Source organism: Molothrus ater, chromosome 2, assembly GCF_012460135.2.
Source record: "Molothrus ater isolate BHLD 08-10-18 breed brown headed cowbird chromosome 2, BPBGC_Mater_1.1, whole genome shotgun sequence".
Taxonomy (NCBI): domain Eukaryota; kingdom Metazoa; phylum Chordata; class Aves; order Passeriformes; family Icteridae; genus Molothrus; species Molothrus ater.
This window is the reverse complement of record NC_050479.2, coordinates 2,435,161-2,454,091: the sequence shown is the minus strand read 5'-3', so window position 1 is coordinate 2,454,091 and position 18,931 is coordinate 2,435,161. Positions and strand designations below refer to the sequence as shown.

At 42.7% G+C, this 18,931-nt stretch overlaps 1 protein-coding gene across 1 annotated transcript in view; it reads right to left on the bottom strand.

The window, feature by feature from the left end:
* SIM2 (SIM bHLH transcription factor 2) overlaps nt 1-18,931 on the bottom strand; it is a 62,154-nt gene that overhangs the window by 15,624 nt on the left and 27,599 nt on the right. The window contains exons 5-7 of the mRNA XM_036405066.2: nt 10,329-10,414; nt 6,127-6,326; nt 2,164-2,270 (exon numbers count right to left, since the gene is read on the bottom strand). Coding sequence (XP_036260959.1) covers nt 2,164-2,270; nt 6,127-6,326; nt 10,329-10,414 — 393 coding nt within the window. The remainder of the gene's footprint in view (nt 1-2,163; nt 2,271-6,126; nt 6,327-10,328; nt 10,415-18,931) is intronic.

The window sequence follows — 18,931 nt, the reverse complement described above, 5'->3', positions numbered from 1 at the left end:
TCTTCTGTTTTTAAAGTTTACAGTAATTTATCTTTAATCTACAGAACTGCTCTTAGTATCCTATTTGGCTGAGGGATTTTTTTTTTCCTTGTGGAAGGATGTGGTGGGTAATTCAGTGAACACGATTTGTCTCTTCATTTAAAACTCCAGTCGTACATGGATCAAACTGGCAGCCACAGAATTATCCATCCTGCTACTCTAAAGTGGAAAACTGTTTTTCCAGAGGTGATTGTGGCTGTGGTGGCATCATCTCCATGCTGGTTGATGAAGGTATTTCAAACAGTCTGGTGGAAATAACTGAGTTCATTCTGAACCGGTCAACAGCCACATCCACATGCAGATGTCACCGCTACAGGGAGGGCGTCCCTGACAGGATTTTCCGTGTGCCCTGTTCATTCTTTTTTCCAGTTCTCAGCAGCCCAGAGTGTTCAGTAATGTTTTGGTAAATCTGAACTTGCTGTTCAAGATCAGATTTTGCTTTCCCAGGTGTAGCACACCCTGCCCCCGGCGGAATTCAGCACTCGCGATTTCAGCTTGGACTCGCCAAACACAGTTACAACCTCCTTGGTATTCCAGATCCTCATCAGTAGCACACACTAAGAGAAGAAGGAAGCCTAAAAGAAGGATTTGACTCTGGCTGCTTCCAGCCTACAGGAGCAATCTGGAAAAAAAATTCCCTGACATTGGTTTTTGGATGTCATCTTTGCCTCGTATGGGTTGCAGCAAACGGAGCCAAATCCAGAGTTCAGCCATTCCCTCAATTTGCTTTTCAAATTAATGTGCTACTGAATGAGCTCCTTCCCAGATCCAGATGTTTGAAGATATGATTAGTGACTCTGTTGGAAGATGGGAAATTATTAAATGTGTCATTTTTTTCCTGACAATCCATTCTCTGAACCTCATCCACATGCTACTAATGAATGTCCCTCCAAGGAGTTTTTGGGATTGCATTCCCTTCAAACACAAGATGATTATTACTAACATATTTCAGAGGAATGCAGAGCTGCTGCATATTTTTGTTTTAACAGCAGAGGCTAGTGAAGTTCAGATTTTCCCCTCTCATTTACTTGCTCCTTAGGTTTTCTTTTCCTTCACACAATCACCATCCAGAATTAATTCCAAATATTCAAAATAGCCTGGATCCCCTAAGTACAAAAACTGGCCAGATAAGTTGCTTTGGGTGTTGTTTTTTTTCTTTTCGGAAGCCCAGCATATCGAGCTGTATTTACACAATTAATGGTTTCCTTAAGTCATAGCCAAGAACTTTTGAAAATCTGTCTCCAGTCAAGATTTGGAAAGGATTTTTTTCTGCTTTCCAGCATGCTGCTTGTTGTCTGCAAAACTTCTCACTGTACTCAACGTATTCCATAGAGTCCCAGAATGGTTTGGGTTGGGAAGGACCTTAAAGATGATCCCATTCCCACCCTTGCCATGGCAGGGACACTTTCCAATGTCCCAGGCTGCTCCAAGCCCCAGTGTCCAACCTGTCCTGAGATGCTTCCAGGGATGTGGAATCCACAACTTCCCTCTGCTTTTGGCCCCTGTTCATTATCCCTCACTCCAAAGCCTGGATTATTATTTTGGTGAGAAGAGTTTGACACCTGATAACTTGAAGTGTTCAGGTTCTTGGGCTGATAAATGACATCAGCCAGGCTTGGACCTGGATAACTCATGGAATCATGGAATCACAGAGAGGTTTGGGTTGGAAGGACCCTAAAGATCATCTCATTCCATCCCTCTGCCAGGGCAGGGACACCTCCCACTGTCCCAGGCTGCTCCAGCCCCAGTGTCCAGCCTGGCCTTGGGCACTGCCAGGGATCCGGGGCAGCCCCAGCTGCTCTGGGCACCCTGTGCCAGGGCCTGCCCACCCTGCCAGGGAGGAAATTGTTCTTAATACCTGATCTAAACCTGTAATGTTTCAGTTTGAGGCCATTCCCTGGGTGCTGTCCCTGCATGCCCTGGAAATTGTCTCTCTCCAGCTTTCCTGGGGCTCCTGCAGGCCCTGCAAGGCCACCCTGAGCTCAGCCCAAAGCTTCTCCTGTGCAGGTGAACAATCCCAGCTGTGCCAGCCTTTCCTCCCAGCAGAGCTGCTCCATCCCTCTGCCCATCCTGGTGCTCTCCAGCAGCTCCAGGTCCCTCCCATGCCCCAGCCCAGGCACTTACAGAGGTGGTGAGCGTATCGCAGGTGGAAAACGTCACAGCCGTGCACGTGGTGGTAGAGGGTTTTCTCTATCAGATCCTGGGGTTCATAGCCAGTTAATTCCGTCACCCTGGAAAAGGAAAAATCTGCAATAAACAAAATCTCGAGGAATATTCCGTTTCATTGACCCAGCATTTGGTTGTGGCAACAAATCAGTGCCTGAAAGCTGTGGGATGTAATGTTAGTTTTGGAAACAGAAACTTCACCTTTACAAGAAAAGAAACCCTTTCAGCCCAACCAAAGCAAGGTGCAGCTTTTCCCTGGTACACCCAGGCAGGAAAAAGAGCTCTTTTACTGATTTCCACCTTGGGCTTTTGCCACTGCCATGCAGGATCCTTTGCACAAAGTTCCACTCGAGGAGCTGCTCGTGAAACAATAAAACCTCTCTTGTGGGCTGCTGACACATTTTCATTTGCTTTTGCAGAGCTACAAGTGTAGAAGGTGTGTTGGGCCACATGTGATCAGTGCCTGTGAATAAATCCAGGCTGGTGCCTAACAGGAGAAAAAAGCAGGAGCTTATTCCAGCTGAGAATGTGGAAAGACAAGGAGGTGTGAAGACCACAGGGTGAGGAAAGGAAAGCTGAGGCAAGACTTCAAAAAAAAGAAAAAAAATAAAAATCCCAGAAGTAGAAGAATGGAACGAATTCAAAACAGCAGCATCTCTGCAGATGTTAAAGAATCAAATTCAGGGTCAGACTTACACTGGGTCAGACATGAAGAGTCAAACTTCACGTTTCAAATGGACTTTTTTTAATTTAGTTGAGGAGAAAAAATAGTCCTTAAAGTACAATGTGCCACTTGGGCAAACAGTGGTTTGTTCACCCAGGGTTGTGGGGGGGTTTGTGATGTCCTGAGTTTTCTTTGCCTCAAAAAGGCAGAACAGTAAGGAATGTCCACATTAACAAGTGTCACACTCCCTTAGCAGGTGACAGTAAAATTGTCTCTGCTGAGGATCTTCTCCTGCAGCAGCAGAGGCATCTGCACATTTTAATTGCAGGAGTTTTACCAGCTCTGGCTAGGCCTGTGGACTGAAATACTTATTAAAGCTGGAGTGTCCTAGGGTGCTCTTGGAGGTTGTCCTCCAGTTTAGACCAAAGGAAGTCCAGTTTAAATTCCCCAAGCCTCTTCATGCCATGAACTGAGCAGGGATGGGCAGGACATGGACTTGCAAAGGATGTTCCTGGTCTGAGCTTCACACTGGTGAGGGTGCACAGCACAGAGATAGCACAGGAGTGTCCACAGAAACGAGCACAGGTCCCAACCAATTCCTGTCATTGTAGGATTGATGATAATGCACATTTCGATTAGTTTTTTAAAAATTTATGACAATTGTGCATCTTCTGTTCTCATGCTCTGACTCTAACCAGCCCAGTGGACCCCACAGAGGCTGAGGAGGTTCTGCTTGAGAGGGCCGAGGGCTTGGATTCTTCTGAAGGACAACAGCATCAAAATGCCTTTGAATAGATGCTCGTGTTCCTCCTCTGCAGTGTGTGCTCATCCCAAATCCTCACTGAAGCCAATCAGGAGCACGAAATAATGGTGGAAGATCCTGCTCAGGTTTCAATTCTCCTCCTGACTTCAGTGCACTGAAAAGCAGGGTGGCAGCTCCATCCTGCCCCTTTGGTGAGTACAGACACAGCTCATGCTGTTAGTGTTCAGAAACACATAATCACATAAGTGATCATATGCAGGTGCTTTTATTAAGAGCTCTGGGTGTCAGGAGTGTTCAACTCAAATCTGACTCCGACCATACATTCGAGGTGATCGTGGTTTTTATATTCTATCGTTATATAACTTTCATGTTAATTATTAAACTTATATTCTTCTATTGTATACATAGATTTCAGCTAAACATAGCCCCCTTAAATTTCCAACATAGTTTCTCATGATTCTTCTTATGATTATATAATAATTATATTTAATTACTAAACAATCATCACATCTAACAATTATATCATTTATCATACTGCTTACGCAGGTGCAGTGATCTGAGAAAACACAAAGCCTAAGATTTTCAGAGTTCTATCTTTAACATTTTCCAAGGCTCCGCTATCAATCCAAACCCAACCAAAGCACCAAAAACACAGCCCAGGGGTTCAGGGGGTCATTTTCCCAAAGGTGCAGTCTCACTTTGAAGCTGGTGACACAAAAACCATCATTGACAGTTCCTAGGACACCCAAATTTCGGAAAAGGTTGAATCTGGAAATAAACTCAGCTGGTTTACTTCCTTAACATCAAATTAATCTCTCAGGCAGCCTGGGCTCTCCAGGTAGGGCTGTGCAGGTGACAGGACACACAGAGCTCACCCCACTGATCAGTTCTGGTCTCCTGAGTCCTTCAAAGTCTTTTTAAACACCCTGGGAATGAAGGCACCCCAAAAATCAGAGTGAGCAGCTCACTTTGGAGGGAAGTGACTGTCTTCTCCTTCTAGTGACTTCAGTGGATGAACTCCTGTGTGGTTTATGTTGTGTCAGGTGGCCAGAAAGGGATTTTGAGCTGCTCCTTCCCATGGTTTTGTGCTGTCTGCTGTGACTGTTATGTCTCAAGATCCATTCCCTTCTATGGAAACCAGAACCAAGCCTGAAACCAGTCTTTTCTAACTCCTAGCATGCCTCTGTTTTCAGCAAATACAGTTTGGTTTGCTCAGCTGGGAGAGCAAAAGGCTTTGGTGAAGCTCAATTCCCCTTCTTGTCCCGTGCGTGGATGACACCCATCTGCTCCTTGGTAAACACAGCTCTGCAACAGCTCTGGGTCTGTCCCTGCTCCTGTCAACACCCCTGCTTGTTCTGTGGCCTTTGAAGACACTTCTGTCTCCAGGCAGTTCCTCCCAGGCACATCATTTCCTTTCCCCCACATGCAGGGACGTGTTGCTGAACCCCTCGTGCTCCTTTGTAGCCGCGGCACGAAGCGCCGCGTGCCAAAAAAACGAGGAAGGGCTCCAGAAACAAGGAGCCCTTTGTGTCCCAGCAGCTGATGGAGCCACTGTCTCCTGGGCTGAGCACACAGAAAAGCCTCTTCTTGCATGCTTGGCCTCCACTCTCTTGGGTAGAGAGGTTTTTCTCCCACATTCACTGCATGAATGTGTTCCCAGCAAATCCAGCCTGCCAGGGAAATGGGGAATCCCACAGGAAAGGATTTTTGAAGAATTATCATCTTGTCAATACTTTGTGTGTTTGGGATTTTCCCTTCAAGGTCTCCTGGACTGCACTGGACAAAGTATTGTGTCCTACAAGGTACTTGCTCCAAAACCAGAGAAATGAGTTTCAGTTCTGGTTCTGTGCTCATCTGAGCTCCATCAGCTGAAGTGGAGGCAGGGCTCTCCTTCCTCAGCTGTTTTTCCCAAAATTTTGTTCAAGAAGGTCCTGTTTTCATGTGTAGTAGCCAATGGAATTAATTTCCATTCTAACAACCCCATTATTAGTGTTGGTTTCATGGTTAAAGCATTACACAAAAAGACAGAACTGCTGTTTCCTTACTGCTTCCTAACTCTCTTTCCTTACTTCTCTCTCAAAAGCTTTCTGGATGATGCCAGCCAGTTGTTTGATCTCAGTATTCCACTTTTGGGGTTGTTTTTTTGGGTTTTTTTTGGTACATCCTCATTCCTTTTGCTGGCTTTGCATGATAAAATTTGTGTCCTTTCAGATAAAAAAAATGTTTCACTGCTCCTCTGATGAATCCTCACAACAAGAACCGTTCAGCTGACCCTAAAAGTGCAGGTAACTCCAGGTTAAATTGGACAGGCTCTTATTTCTTGGCATTCCAGACAAAGTTTGGTCTATCCAGCTGCCTGAAAGGCTTTGAAGGCTCTGACTTCCAGATCTAGCTTGGACCGCTGGATTTTTTTCCACGGATGTTTTGACCCGTTTGGAAACCACTGCACGTAAACACATGAAAGCTGGATGCTGGAGATGAAAGAGCTGCTTACCTGGAATCGAGGAAAATCAGTTTTAAATCCAAGCTGGCTCTGAACATAAACATGTTGCTGTGGAGCTTGATCTCAGTGATTGCACTGGGAGGCAAAGATTGCCCCACGGCCACCAGCCCCACGATTTGGTAACAGGAGTCGTACAGGGACATGTCCAGCATGTACTGGCGGATCTTCAAGTAGCCACTGCAGTGGATCACCTGGAAAAAGGGGAAAACACCCTCAGGATCTGATGGAAAAGGCCCAAATCTGCTGCCCACCCAGTCTCAATGAGGTTAGAAAGACACATAACTTGTTTTTATCTTCTTTTCTGCCTGGGTCAGGGTCAGGATTGAAAGTACTTGAGACGGTATTTTGTGCTCAGACTCAGATGTTTATTAGTTCTTATTGCTATTACAGTCTTAAAAGTCGTGAGTTCTACAGCATTTCACTAAAAAGCTACAAAATGGCCCTGTCTCTCTCTCTCCAAGGTCTTTTAAGGATAAACTGTCCAATCAACAAATGGCACCTCAATTATTTTCACTTTTAACCCAATACCCAACCACCCGTGCCCGCAATGGGGACTTTTTTATCCAATGACACAAAACCACCCAAACCCATGGAGAAGGAGGTGAAGAAGAAGGAGCAGCCTCCACCCTAAACCCTCCCTCTTGCTTTCTATCTATTCCTGTATTCTAAACCCTTAAACTCTGAGTTTCCCCCCTGTGATATCACACACTTCTATTCAAACTCCCAGTTTCACAATCCCAGTTCTGCCATTCCATTCTGGAAGCTTCTCCAGGGCCTCAGGTCAGTGCAGTGTTCTCTCCTGGCAGCACAGAAAGCCCAAAATTCTCAGTATCCAGGATTCCAACAGACACACTCCCCCATAACATTCAATTCTGGGTTGTCTGTTGATTGCAGCTAATTTGTAAATAGAGATTAAGACTCAGTAAATGCAGTTTTGTGTTTGCTGACAGCATGACTAATCCAGTATTGAACCACCTCCTCTCTGGGGACTGCCTAATTGCTTTCTAATTAATGCTTTAAGCTCCTTGATACAGATTTCCTGTAGATACAGCCAGAATTCTTGTTCATTGATAAAAAAAAATCTGGAAGTTATTTATTTTAAATGTCCATTTCTCTCCCACACACACTCAAAGATGAATAAAAACATTTACATTTTAATGAGTTATTATTCTGATGTAAATAAAGACACATCAAAAAAGGCACTTTAAAAACCCAGTGGGTATTGATGCATCACAACAGCAATAAAAATTAACTGTTGTTTATGCAAATACACAAGAAATGAGATTTAAGTTCTCTGCTCAAGTTCAGAAGGGCTGGTTTTTTTTGACACTTGACCAAGCCCAAGGTCCTGAGCTCAGATTTCGGGATCCCTGTGTACGATTGCTGTTCACAGAGGTGATAATGACAGTGTTAGCCTGTAAAAATTCAGTGTCAGCTAAAGGGGAGGGGGAAATGTAACCTGGGGACTATTCCAGCCCAGAAGATTTATTTAGTGTTTATTTATTTAGGTGCTGGTGTTCAGAAATCATCAGTGCCCCTGCCAACTTTCTGGCCCAAGCAGCAGGAATATCACATCCCTTTGCTGAATTTCTGTGCTTGTTTGGCTTTTAACTGTGTCCTGTGGACAGGAATTAATTTTCAGTGTATTTAGTGCTCTAAACAACTACCAAACATCACCTGGAAATTGGCTCCTCCTGCTTAACCTTCCTCCTCTCCAGTGATTTAAATGCTCAGCAAAAGCACGGCCAGAAGATCTCCCAGCAGATCTCAATTCCCCCATCACTTGGTCCATGAGTTTTTTCTGTGCTTCAGCTAATGAGGTGATTTCTTAAAAATTAAGTCCTGACTTTAGGCACAGTCAAATAGAATGAATTTAGGCCAACATCTCTCCAGACGAGAGAATCCTTTGATTTTTCACTGTGCAAACTTTTAATAGTGAGGCAAAGAAAGTGATGCCTCTGATTAACAGTGATAATTGGGAATTAAAAAACCCAAAAACCCCCAAAGCCACGTGGAGACGTCACAATTGAAGCTCTTCTCTCTTTTCCCTGATTTCAGATTCAGCTTTGGGACAGCAGCATTTTTGTGGGGAGCAGCTGAGCAAACAGGGCTCAGTGTAATGAGGAATTCCCAGTGCAGCCAGGTAGGGAAGAGAGCAAACAGATCCACGTCTGCACCTTGAACACGTTCCTGCAGAGAGACCTGCTCCTCTGCCAGGCTTTGCTCTCTGGGTTTTCAACAACCCAAAATGGGAACAACCCTCCCTGATGGAGCAGAGTGAACCTGCAGCTCAGAGAGCAGCAAATGACAGCTGAAAATAAAAACTGCCTGCAAAGCTGGAAATTAAAACTATTGCACATCTGAAAATAAAAACTACTGCAAATCTGAAAATAAAAACTGCCTGCAAAGCTGGAAATTAAAACTGTTGCACATCTGAAAATAAAAACTACTGCAAATCTGAAAATAAAAACTGCCTGCAAAGCTGGAAATTAAAACTGTTGCACATCTTAAAACAAAAACTACTGCAAATCTGAAAATAAAAACTGCCTGCAAAGCTGGAAATTAAAACTGTTGCACATCTGAAAATAAAAACTACTGCAAATCTGAAAATAAAAACTGCCTGCAAAGCTGGAAATTAAAACTGTTGCACATCTTAAAATAAAAACTACTGCAAATCTGAAAATAAAAACTATTGCACATCTGAAAATAAAAACTGCCTGCAAAGCTGGAAATTAAAACTATTGCACATCTGAAAATAAAAACTACTGCACATCTGAAAATAAAAACTGCCTGCAAAGCTGGAAATTAAAACTATTGCACATCTGAAAACAAAAACTACTGCAAATCTGAAAATAAAAACTACTGCACATCTGAAAATAAAAACTGCCTGTAAAGATGAAAATTAAAACTGTTGCACATCTTAAAATAAAAACTACTCCACATCTGAAAAGAAAATCTGCCTGCATATCTGAAAATAAAAAGTACTGTAAATCTGAAAATAAAAACTAGCTGAACATCTGAAATTAAAAACTGCCTGTAAAGATGAAAATTAAAACTACTGCAAATCTGAAAATGAAAACTGTTTGTAAAGATGAAAATAAAAAGTACTGCAAATCTGAAAATAAAAAACTACTGCACATCTGAAAATAAAAACTGCCTGTAAAGATGAAAATAAGAACTACTGCACATCTGAAAATAAAAATTACTGCAAATCTGAAATTAAAATTGCCTCTTAAGTTGAAAATAAAAACTATTGCAAGTCTGAAAATCAAAACCACTGCAAATCTGAAAATAAAAACTGTAGAGATGAAAATAAAAAAGTACTGCAAATCTGAAAATAAAAAACTACTGCACATCTGAAAATAAAAACTGCCTGTAAAGCTGAAAATTAACACTACTGCAAGTCTGAACATCAAAACTACTGCAAATCTGAAAATAAAAATTGCCTGTAAAGATGAAAATAAAAACTACTTCAAATCTGAAAAAAACTGCCTTATATGTGAAAATAAAACTATTTCACATCTGAAAATAAAAAGTACTGCAAATCTGAAAATAAAATCTGCCTGCACATCTGAGAATAAAAACTACTGCAAATCTGAAAAGAAAAACTACCTGAACATCTGAAAAAAAAAATCTACTAAAAATCTGAAAATAAAATCTGCCTGCACCTATGAAAATAAAAACGACTCAAATGACAGCTGTTATTCTACGACTTCAGTGTTTGCTGTGGCGTCGGATTTCGTGTCATAAATAAAAAACATCACACAAACTGCAAGATTTATAGACAGACTTGGTGGTTTACTACAATTCCAGCCCGAGGTGATGGCAATGGCTGAGTTTGTTTAGTGTTGAGGCCAAGGAGGTGCTTTGTGTAACTGGGTGGGATGTGGAAAAGGTCCAAATTCCTGCTCCGGGTTCCTGCCTCACCTGCCTCCTGCTCCATGGGGAATAAAACCAAACTGTGCTCCAGGGCTGGACTCCAGAGAATTCCCAGGGACCAAGGGGAGGTGTGTGCCACCAAGTTTCAATTGGAATTATTCAGGGTATTTTGGGGATCTTTTCTGATTCTTCTCATCACAGGCTTTGCTCTCAGCTACACGTAGGTAAAAATAAAACCCAAAAAACCACCTAGATAAATAGACTTGTCAGTGGTGGGATATTTCAGGGTTGGAGGAGTAATTTATAGACATTACCTTGTAGCCACTGCAGGTCAGGCCTGCATTCCTCTTGGCTAGGACACACTTCATCCTCAGGAAAAAGGATCTCTCGATTTCATACTCTGAAAGCACAAAGCACATTTGGCTGCTGATTTATTCCTGGAGATCTCAAACCTGCCCAGAACATTGCCCTTCCCTTGCTGATGCTTCAGCTTTAGGCAGAAGCAGAAATCACATAGATGCCTCAGGTTTGAGCTTTTCTATTTTCACAGTTCTGTGCTGCTTCAGTGTGTGGGTCTGGGTTCACATTCTGGGATGGTGAGCTCTGTGCACAGAGCAGGGAGACAAAACAATTCCTGCTCCAGCTGGGCACCAAGGACAAATGATCCAAATCTCAGCCCAGAGCACAAACCCCGTGGGCTGGAGAGAGAAAAACAAGCAGGGTGGGACTGCAGGGGCTAAAGCTGGAATGAGACAATGAACTGCAAGATGCAAATGGAGCAGAACTGATCCCAGGGACAGACCCCGTGCCCGGCCGTGCATTTTGGGGCCATTTTGGTTCATCTTGGGTGCAGCCCTGGCTGGGCCCTGGTGCTGCCCAAGGTGCATCCATGGAGGAGATGCTTTGAATAAATCCCTGCTTTATTCTGTAGCTCTGCCCAGCCTCTGCTCTGGGGCAGCCTGCACAAGGCATCAGCCATTCTCCTTTCCCACTCCATCCCTGCCTTCAGGATTTATTTCACCTTCCTGTCAGGATTCCCTGTGAAATTTGGCCAACTGAGCACAATTGGGTCTCCAATTTTCCGGTTTTACCACCACTGATGTTCAGTTTTGGGGTTTTTTTAGGGTTGGGATTCAATGTGTGAGATGGTATTTTTTGTTTGGATTTAGATGTTTGTTATTGTGATATTTTATTTGAAAAATCCCTTTGCCAGGATTTTTCCCTTGAGAAGCCCCAGAAACGAAATGTAAACAATTATCTGATCGCTTAAAATGTGGTTTGGAGGTTGCTCACCAACAGGGGCATCTTTGATTGGTTCCATGTGAATTGTTTTTACTTAATGACCAATCCCAGCCCAGCTGTGTCGGGACTCTGAGTCTGTCACAGGTTTTTATTATTCATTCTTGTCTAACCTTCTGATGTCTCCTTTCTCTTTCTTTAGTATAGTTCTAGTATAATATTCTTTTAATATAATATCATAATGTAATAAATCAACGTTCTAAAAACTTAGAGTCAATTCTCATCTCTCACCTCATCCTGGGACCCACAACAACACCACAACAATTAGTAACCACAGATGTTGATTTGTTTTTATTCACATTATACTTTTATAAATTGTGAGTTTTATAGTACTTTATTCATAAACTAAAAAAGGGAGCTGTATTTTTAGAAGGTCTTTTAAGGATAAATGTTTCATTTAGAGATGATATTTAGATTATTTTTATTTTTAATTTCATAATTAATTATTTGTGGTTTGTAATGTGGACATTTTTATTTGATTACATAATATTATTTAAACTCCAGAAGAAGGACTAACTTTCATTTTAAAACTTTATTTCTTTTATATATATTACTATATTTTAAAACTTTAAACTCTATGCTTTTTACTACACGATATTACACACTTCTATTTAAACTATACTCTTATCATTTTAGTTTTATTATTTAATTGTGGAAGATTCCTCTATGGTTTTAGGTTAAATGTAGTGGTTTTTTGGGGTCAGTGCCTGCCAGCACAGAAAATCTAAAATTCTCAGTAACCAGGGTTCCAACACTTCACAAGGAACTCCTTTCTTTCCAAACAAACCCCAGTCCTTATTGGTAAAGGGAAGGAAAAGTGTCCTCTGAAGAGTGGGGGAATTAAGGGAATCTCCAAACTAACAACAGAGTGGGGAACAAGGGAATTCAGTGGGTTTGTATTAATTGTAATAATTGGGGAACAAGGAAATTGAGTGGGCTTGTATTAATTGTAATAATTGGGGAACAAGGAACTTGAGTGGGTTTGTAATAATTGGAGTGCACGTGGCTGGTCGTGCCCAGACCTTCTGGGCTCCATGTGCAGTGTCTGACTTCCAAAACCCCCCCTGGGAGGTTGTTTTTAAACAAATATCTTCAATGATAACCTCCAAAAAGGTTTAAAGTTCATGGTGGTCATTGGTCAGGTACGCACAGACTTTCTGCTAAGGATATGGGACAGGAATATTCTGATAGAATATCAATAATATGGAATATATTTATTATATTTATTATATATTTTATTATATAAATAATATAGATATACTTATTTATTATATAAATAATATAGAATATTGTTATTTATTTATTGTTATTGTTAATTACTCTCAATAATGGTCCAGACACCATGAATAATTCTGATTTTTTACTGAAGGTTGCAGTCTGGCAGAATTATTTAAGGGCAAGAAAACCCATTTGGTACAACTGTGAATAGGAAAATCAGGGAGGCAGGAGGGTCCTCACCTTTGTCCTAAATCCCCACAGTGTTTTAACCAAAACCCACTTGGGATCTTTCTTTAATTTGATTAAACTGCTGAGTTTTACTCCTGATTTTTGTGCCTCCATCACCCAATTCACTCCTCCAGTGGTCTGAGCCTCACAACCAACAGGTTCTCTGTATTAAATTCTGGGCTTAAAGGTCTGAAGATACGACCACAGAAAAAGGATTTAGCAAGGAGGGGAAAGAAATGTTTCCTGAGCATTTGAATTTCTCTAATTTGTCTCTCTAATTAAAATTGGATCCCCATGGGGAAAAGCTGGCACTTGAAGGGGCTGGCACTCCCACTGTGGAGTTTTAAATACAAATTTCCACACTGGGTGGGGGGAAGCCACACAGCAGAGATTTGCTGTGGCTGAAGCCTCATCCCATGAGTCAGGATTGGCTCTGGAATGTGCAAGACTGTGAATTGACATAAAAAACCAATTAATTAGGTTTTGTGTTAACTCTGCCAGCGTGACCCACTCAGTACCCTCAAAAACAGCAGAAATGGACAGCAAAATGAAAAAGAACTGAATTAAGTTTGCAATTGTAAAGCTGATTGAAAGGAAAATAAAGCCCTGGGATCCTGCTGGGTGCTGCCACATCCATCAGAATAAAGCAAAACTCAAAATATCACAGCTGGGTGATCCTTGTGGGTCACTTCCAGCTATTCTATTCTATTCTATTCTATTCTATTCTATTCTATTCTATTCTATTCTATTCTATTCTATTCTATTCTATTCTATTCTATTCTATCCATTAATTTGATCTTTTTATGACTCCAAATTCTTGTGGATTTCCCATCCCTGGCAGTGTCCAAGGCCAGGGTGGACGCTGGGGCTTGGAGCACCCAATGGGTGCAGGATGAGCTTTAAGAGAAAGATTCTCTCCTCTGATGAGGATGATGTGGAAAATGGGGTACTCAGAGGTTTAGCAAACAAAGAGGGAGACATTGAATATTCAAATAGGAGAAATCACAGTTAAGCTTGGAAAAAATTGAAAAAAATAACAACTTGCAGCATCTAAACTTAATGGTGAAATTATTGATATCACTGGGGTTCTTTCAAGCAAATGTGAGAGCCCAGAGAGAATTTGGGCTGTCAAGAAGAGGTAAAAGAAAGAAACTCAATGAAGTTCTTAAGGGTTAAGAGATCTCTGGGTGAAGCACATAGATATGAAAGTCAAGAGAGAAAATAACGAATAATAAAATGTTATGACTGAACCACAATGTAAGAAACACTAAAGGAAAATAAACTTCTTAATTATTAGAGAATATTAATCTAACAACTGAAGCTGGGCCACTGTATTTAATTATTCAGGAAGGTTAATTATCTAAATGCATCATTGGAGGTGAACTCCTTTCTTCTGAGATATAAAAAATGTTCAAAATTCTATGTATATTTATTCATTCTAGAGAAAGGTGAAACCAACGTGTTGCAGACATCAGCTGATGAAGGATGAGAACCAAAATAATCCTGGAGAGAGCAGAAAATCCTTCAGAGATATTCCAGCTGGAATTGGGTGATTCTTGTGGGTCACTTCCAGGTCAGCTATTCTATTCTATTCTATTCTATTCTATTCTATTCTATTCTATTCTATTCTATTCTATTCTATTCTATTCTATTCTATTCTATCCATTTATTTTATCTTTTTATGACTCCAAATTCTTGTGGATTTCCCATCCCTGGCAGTGTCCAAGGCCAGGTTGGACACAGGGGCTTGGAGCACTCAGTAGGGTGGCACTGGATGAGCTTTAAGGTCCCTTCCAACCCAAACCATTCCATCATTTTGTGGTTCCATGAAATCAGGGCCCACATCCATGTCCAGGATGTCCATTTCAAATGCACCACTGTGTATCTTTTTATCCAAATCCATGTTTCCCTTATCAGACTCATCAAAGTTTTTCTGTCCCAATGATTATTTCTATTTTAATCATTATTTCCCTATTGCCTGCTCAGCCTACAGATCTCCCTGCCTGAAGAGATGGAGTTGAGTAGGTTCAGTAAAAGCTATAAATGAGGCAGAAATTAAGTTATTTAATTCAAATCCCAACCCAGATTTGTCCAAACACCCCCCTAGAGCTGAAACACAGGGAGCTGGGGATAAGAACACAGAAAATCCATGCTATGGACATGGAGAAGTTGTGTTTCTTTCCCAGAGCACCATTTCTACAAAGGGAATCTTCTCCATGAATCCCTTTTCTTTTATTAGCCTATCCTGCAATACAGTTTGACTTCAAGGCAAGAATAAACCAGCTTTTTTCTCTTTCACAGATTTGTATTTTCATACTCCCATAAACAGAATAAATGCCATGGTAAAGCAAAGGAGCCCTGATATTTTGGATAAAGAATTTGCATTTGTTCACTCCCATTGCACGACCGCCAAGCAGGGTTCTCCAAACATTTCTTTGAAATTATGCTTTTGTTTATGGAAGCCAGGATTGGCCACCCCTAGAGGAGCAACTCTGAACTCCATCTTTGCTTTCCAATCCGTCTTTAATCTCTTTTGACAGAAAACAGTCACAGAATCCTGTGGTTGCTCAGTGGAGTGAGGAAAGAAAGATCACTATGAACTTTTTTCCCCACAGCTTCACCTCTCATGCCTTTGTTTTTTGTTTTTTTTCTGAGGTAAAAGCTGCTCTTTTATCTCCCATTTCCAGATTTTGACATTACCAAAACATGACACTGCTCTGTTGCAGAACCACTTTGTAAAGGAATATTCCTGAAACTGCCCATGTGTTGCTTTAGGAATGGGGCACCTCATCTGTCCCTGCACAAAATAATCTGGAAAGAAGCATTAAAATGGGGAGCTTTAGGAATGGGGCACCTCATCTGTCCCTGCACAAAATAATCTGGAAAGAGGCATTAAAATGGGGAGCTCTTGCCCAGCCAGTGATTTGTGTCTGCTCCACAGAGCAGCTGGGGTGCAAACCCAAATTCCAGCTCTGGTGGAGGAAATGGAAAATAGGAAAGGCAAGAATTTTTAGAGCACCTAAAAATGGCCACCTGATTCCACCTTCCCTCCTGTCCACCTTGTGCCTGCCTGGAGCTCCTGCGTCCCACAGGTTCCCATGTCCCTGCTGGAAACCCAGATAACAGAAATCCCCTTCACTGCCCATCCCCCAGACACTCTGCAGGGTTTTGTCCCTTTCAGTTGTTATTTTTTTGGATCTGCTCTGTTCTGTGAAGCCTCACGTGCTCTGCTGTTGCTGTGGTGGGATCTGCAGAGCATCTGGGGCCCACACAGCCCAGGGCCTGCTGAGAGAGCTGGGCAGGATCTCAGCTGGCTCTGGTGAGCACAAGGTCATGGATTTGTGACACACAGAAAGAATCCCAGAATGGTTTGACTTGGAATGACCTTAAAAATCATCCAGTGCCACCCCTGCCATGGCAGGGACACCTCCCACTGTCCCAGGCTGCTCCATGTCCCCAGTGTCCAGCCTGGCCTTGGGCACTGCCAGGGATCCAGGGCTGGAATTCCATGCCAGCCCTGCCCACCCTGCCAGGGAACAATTCCTCATTGCCAAGATCCCACCTGACCCTGCCCTTGGTCAGTTTAAAACCATTCCCCCTTGTCCTGTCACTCCATGCCCTCATGGGAAGCTCCTCTCCAGCTCTCTTGGAGCCCCTCAGGCCCTGGAAAGGGCTCTGAGGTCTCCTGGAGCCTCCTCCTCTGAGGCTGATCAGGATCCAGGACACCACAACTTCCATCCCTTAATTCTGAGCAAGGGTGACACCAAATTCCAAACCAAAAGAGAGCTCATCTGGGCTCATACAGAAGAGATGTCTGCAAAAAAACCCCAGTTTCAGGATAATCCTAGAAGGTGAAAATCCAGGATTGGTAAAAGGGACTTGCAAACATTTTGATTTTTCCTGGTAATGATTTGTTGGGGTAGAAAAGCAAAACCAGTTATGTTGTCACCCGTCCTGGAGTTCCAAACTTGCACAAAGTATCCAAATTTCCTCCCCCATTTGGGCAGTTTGTTCTGTTTCCTGCCTGTGTTCAGAATGCTGGCAGTGCTGCAGAGGGGAAATTCTCCATTATCATTCCTATCATATCCAAACTCAGCCATTCACTGACATCCACCTAAATCCTCCTTTGCTCCTCCAAGTGAAGATCCCAAAGTTTTCTTGGGAAAGGGACTCAGCAGGAAAGGAAAATAACAGATTTTTACACTCTGCTTTGGTGGATTTTACTGCTAATTACCAATGAAAAGAGATGTTTTAATGAGTTGTCAGCAATTTGCCATCTTTTTCCACTTTTGTGCATCAAAATTTATAATTATAATTGGTAAATTAGAGTTTATAAAATGATAATTTCCATGTTTCTCAGATTTAAAGTAACCCTAACAAACAGTGACAACGGGATCATATTAAGCCATCACCTCTCAGTAATGGTTCTGTAAAATACATTTAAATTAATGAAAATTAAAATAACTTTCCATGTTGGTATTTTGCCCATGTACAACTAGAAAAAATTCTTAAGTTCATGCAAAAAACATCTTGCCAGATGCAAAATTTTTCTATTCCCTTCTTTAAATATGAAGTTTCTGCATTTAGGGAATGTGGAGGAAAATCCTGCCCAGGGATTTGCTGCTTGGCTGAGGGAAACAGAGCCCTTAAAGCATCAAGTGGAGTGGAGAAAGGCTGACATAATGTATTCCACATTCTTCTGCAGCTTCCATCAGGTTGTAACTCATCATTTCAGAATTATCCAGTTAGCAGAAAACTGGAAGAACTGCAGGAACTTCCACATTTCTTTCCCTGCTCTGGGGAATGTTCACAAACTGCTGTTAGCACGCCACGCCTTGCCCTGTGAGTCAGCAAAATTTGGGGAGCTGAGGATGTGTTTTAAAGCTTTCAAATCCCAGGAAAAGCATCTGAAAGCAATAAGAGGCACACAATGTCTGCCTGCAAACACACATGGAAGGGCAGCGTTGATTAATTCCTTCTCCTGGTTAACCTGCAGTGCAAATATGTTTTATTTTCTTGTTGTCTTGCTTGCAGCAGCAGCCAGGACAAGAAATGGATGGATTGGGAAGTGTGGCTGCCCTGCTGCAAGCCTTAAACTCAGTGTTGTGATCTGGGAAACAAAGATTTCTGCATAAATAGGGAGACAGAGCAGCGTCCCAGATGTTTTGGTTGTAATATTTGAGGCCTTAAGGTCCTGGTTGCTCATGTTCATCCCAGCCTGTGTTTGCATTCCATGGTTTTCCCTTCCAAGGCCCTGCTGGTGGGAGCTGGGTGTGATCAACAATCCTGGGGCAGCCCTCAGGACCCAGTCCTGAAATCCAGCCCCAGGTTCAGCCTCATCCAAAGTGCTCATCACCCCTGGAGAGGGAACTTGGTGGCATCACATGGATGCCTCAGGTTTGAGCTTTTCTATTTTTCACATTCTGTGCTGCTTCAGTGTGTGGGGCTGGGTTCATATTCTGGGATGGTGAGCTCTGTGCACAGAGCAGGGAGACAAAACAATTCCTGCTCCAGCTGGGCACCAAGGACAAATGATCCAAATCTCAGCCCCAGAGCACAAACCCCGTGGGCTGGAGAGAGAAAAACAAGCAGGGTGGGACTGCAGGGGCTAAAGCTGCAATGGGACAATGAACTGCAAGATGCAAATGGAGCAGAACTGATCCCAGGGACAGACCCCGTGCCCGGCCGTGCATTTTGGGGCCATTTTGGTTCATCTTGGGTGCAGCCCTGGCTGGGCTCTGGTGCTGCCCAAGGTGCATCCATGGAGGAGATGCTTTGAATCAATCCCTGCTTTATTCTTTAGCCCTGCCCAGCCTCTGCTCCAGCTCAGCCTTCTCAAGGCATCAGGGTCACAAAGCCCTGCCAGCCTTGTCCCCTCACCATGCCAGAGCCAAAACTCTTTGCTGCTGAGCTCTGGCAGCTTGGGCTGGCCTGGAAATTTGGATTTAAGCTCTGTGTGAGGAGAGCAAAGCTTCAAACTCCTCAAGGCCTGCAGGAAGTTCTGGAGCTGCTCTTGATCAACCTCAGCCCGAGTGCTGGGGCTGTTCTGGGTACCACCAGAGCAGGAAGGTCTAAAAGCTCTCAGAGAGTGCCCAAAGCAGGGACATGAGGATGGTGAAGGGTCTGGAGGGGCCACACAAGGAGAGGACACTTGGAATGTCCGTCTGGAGCA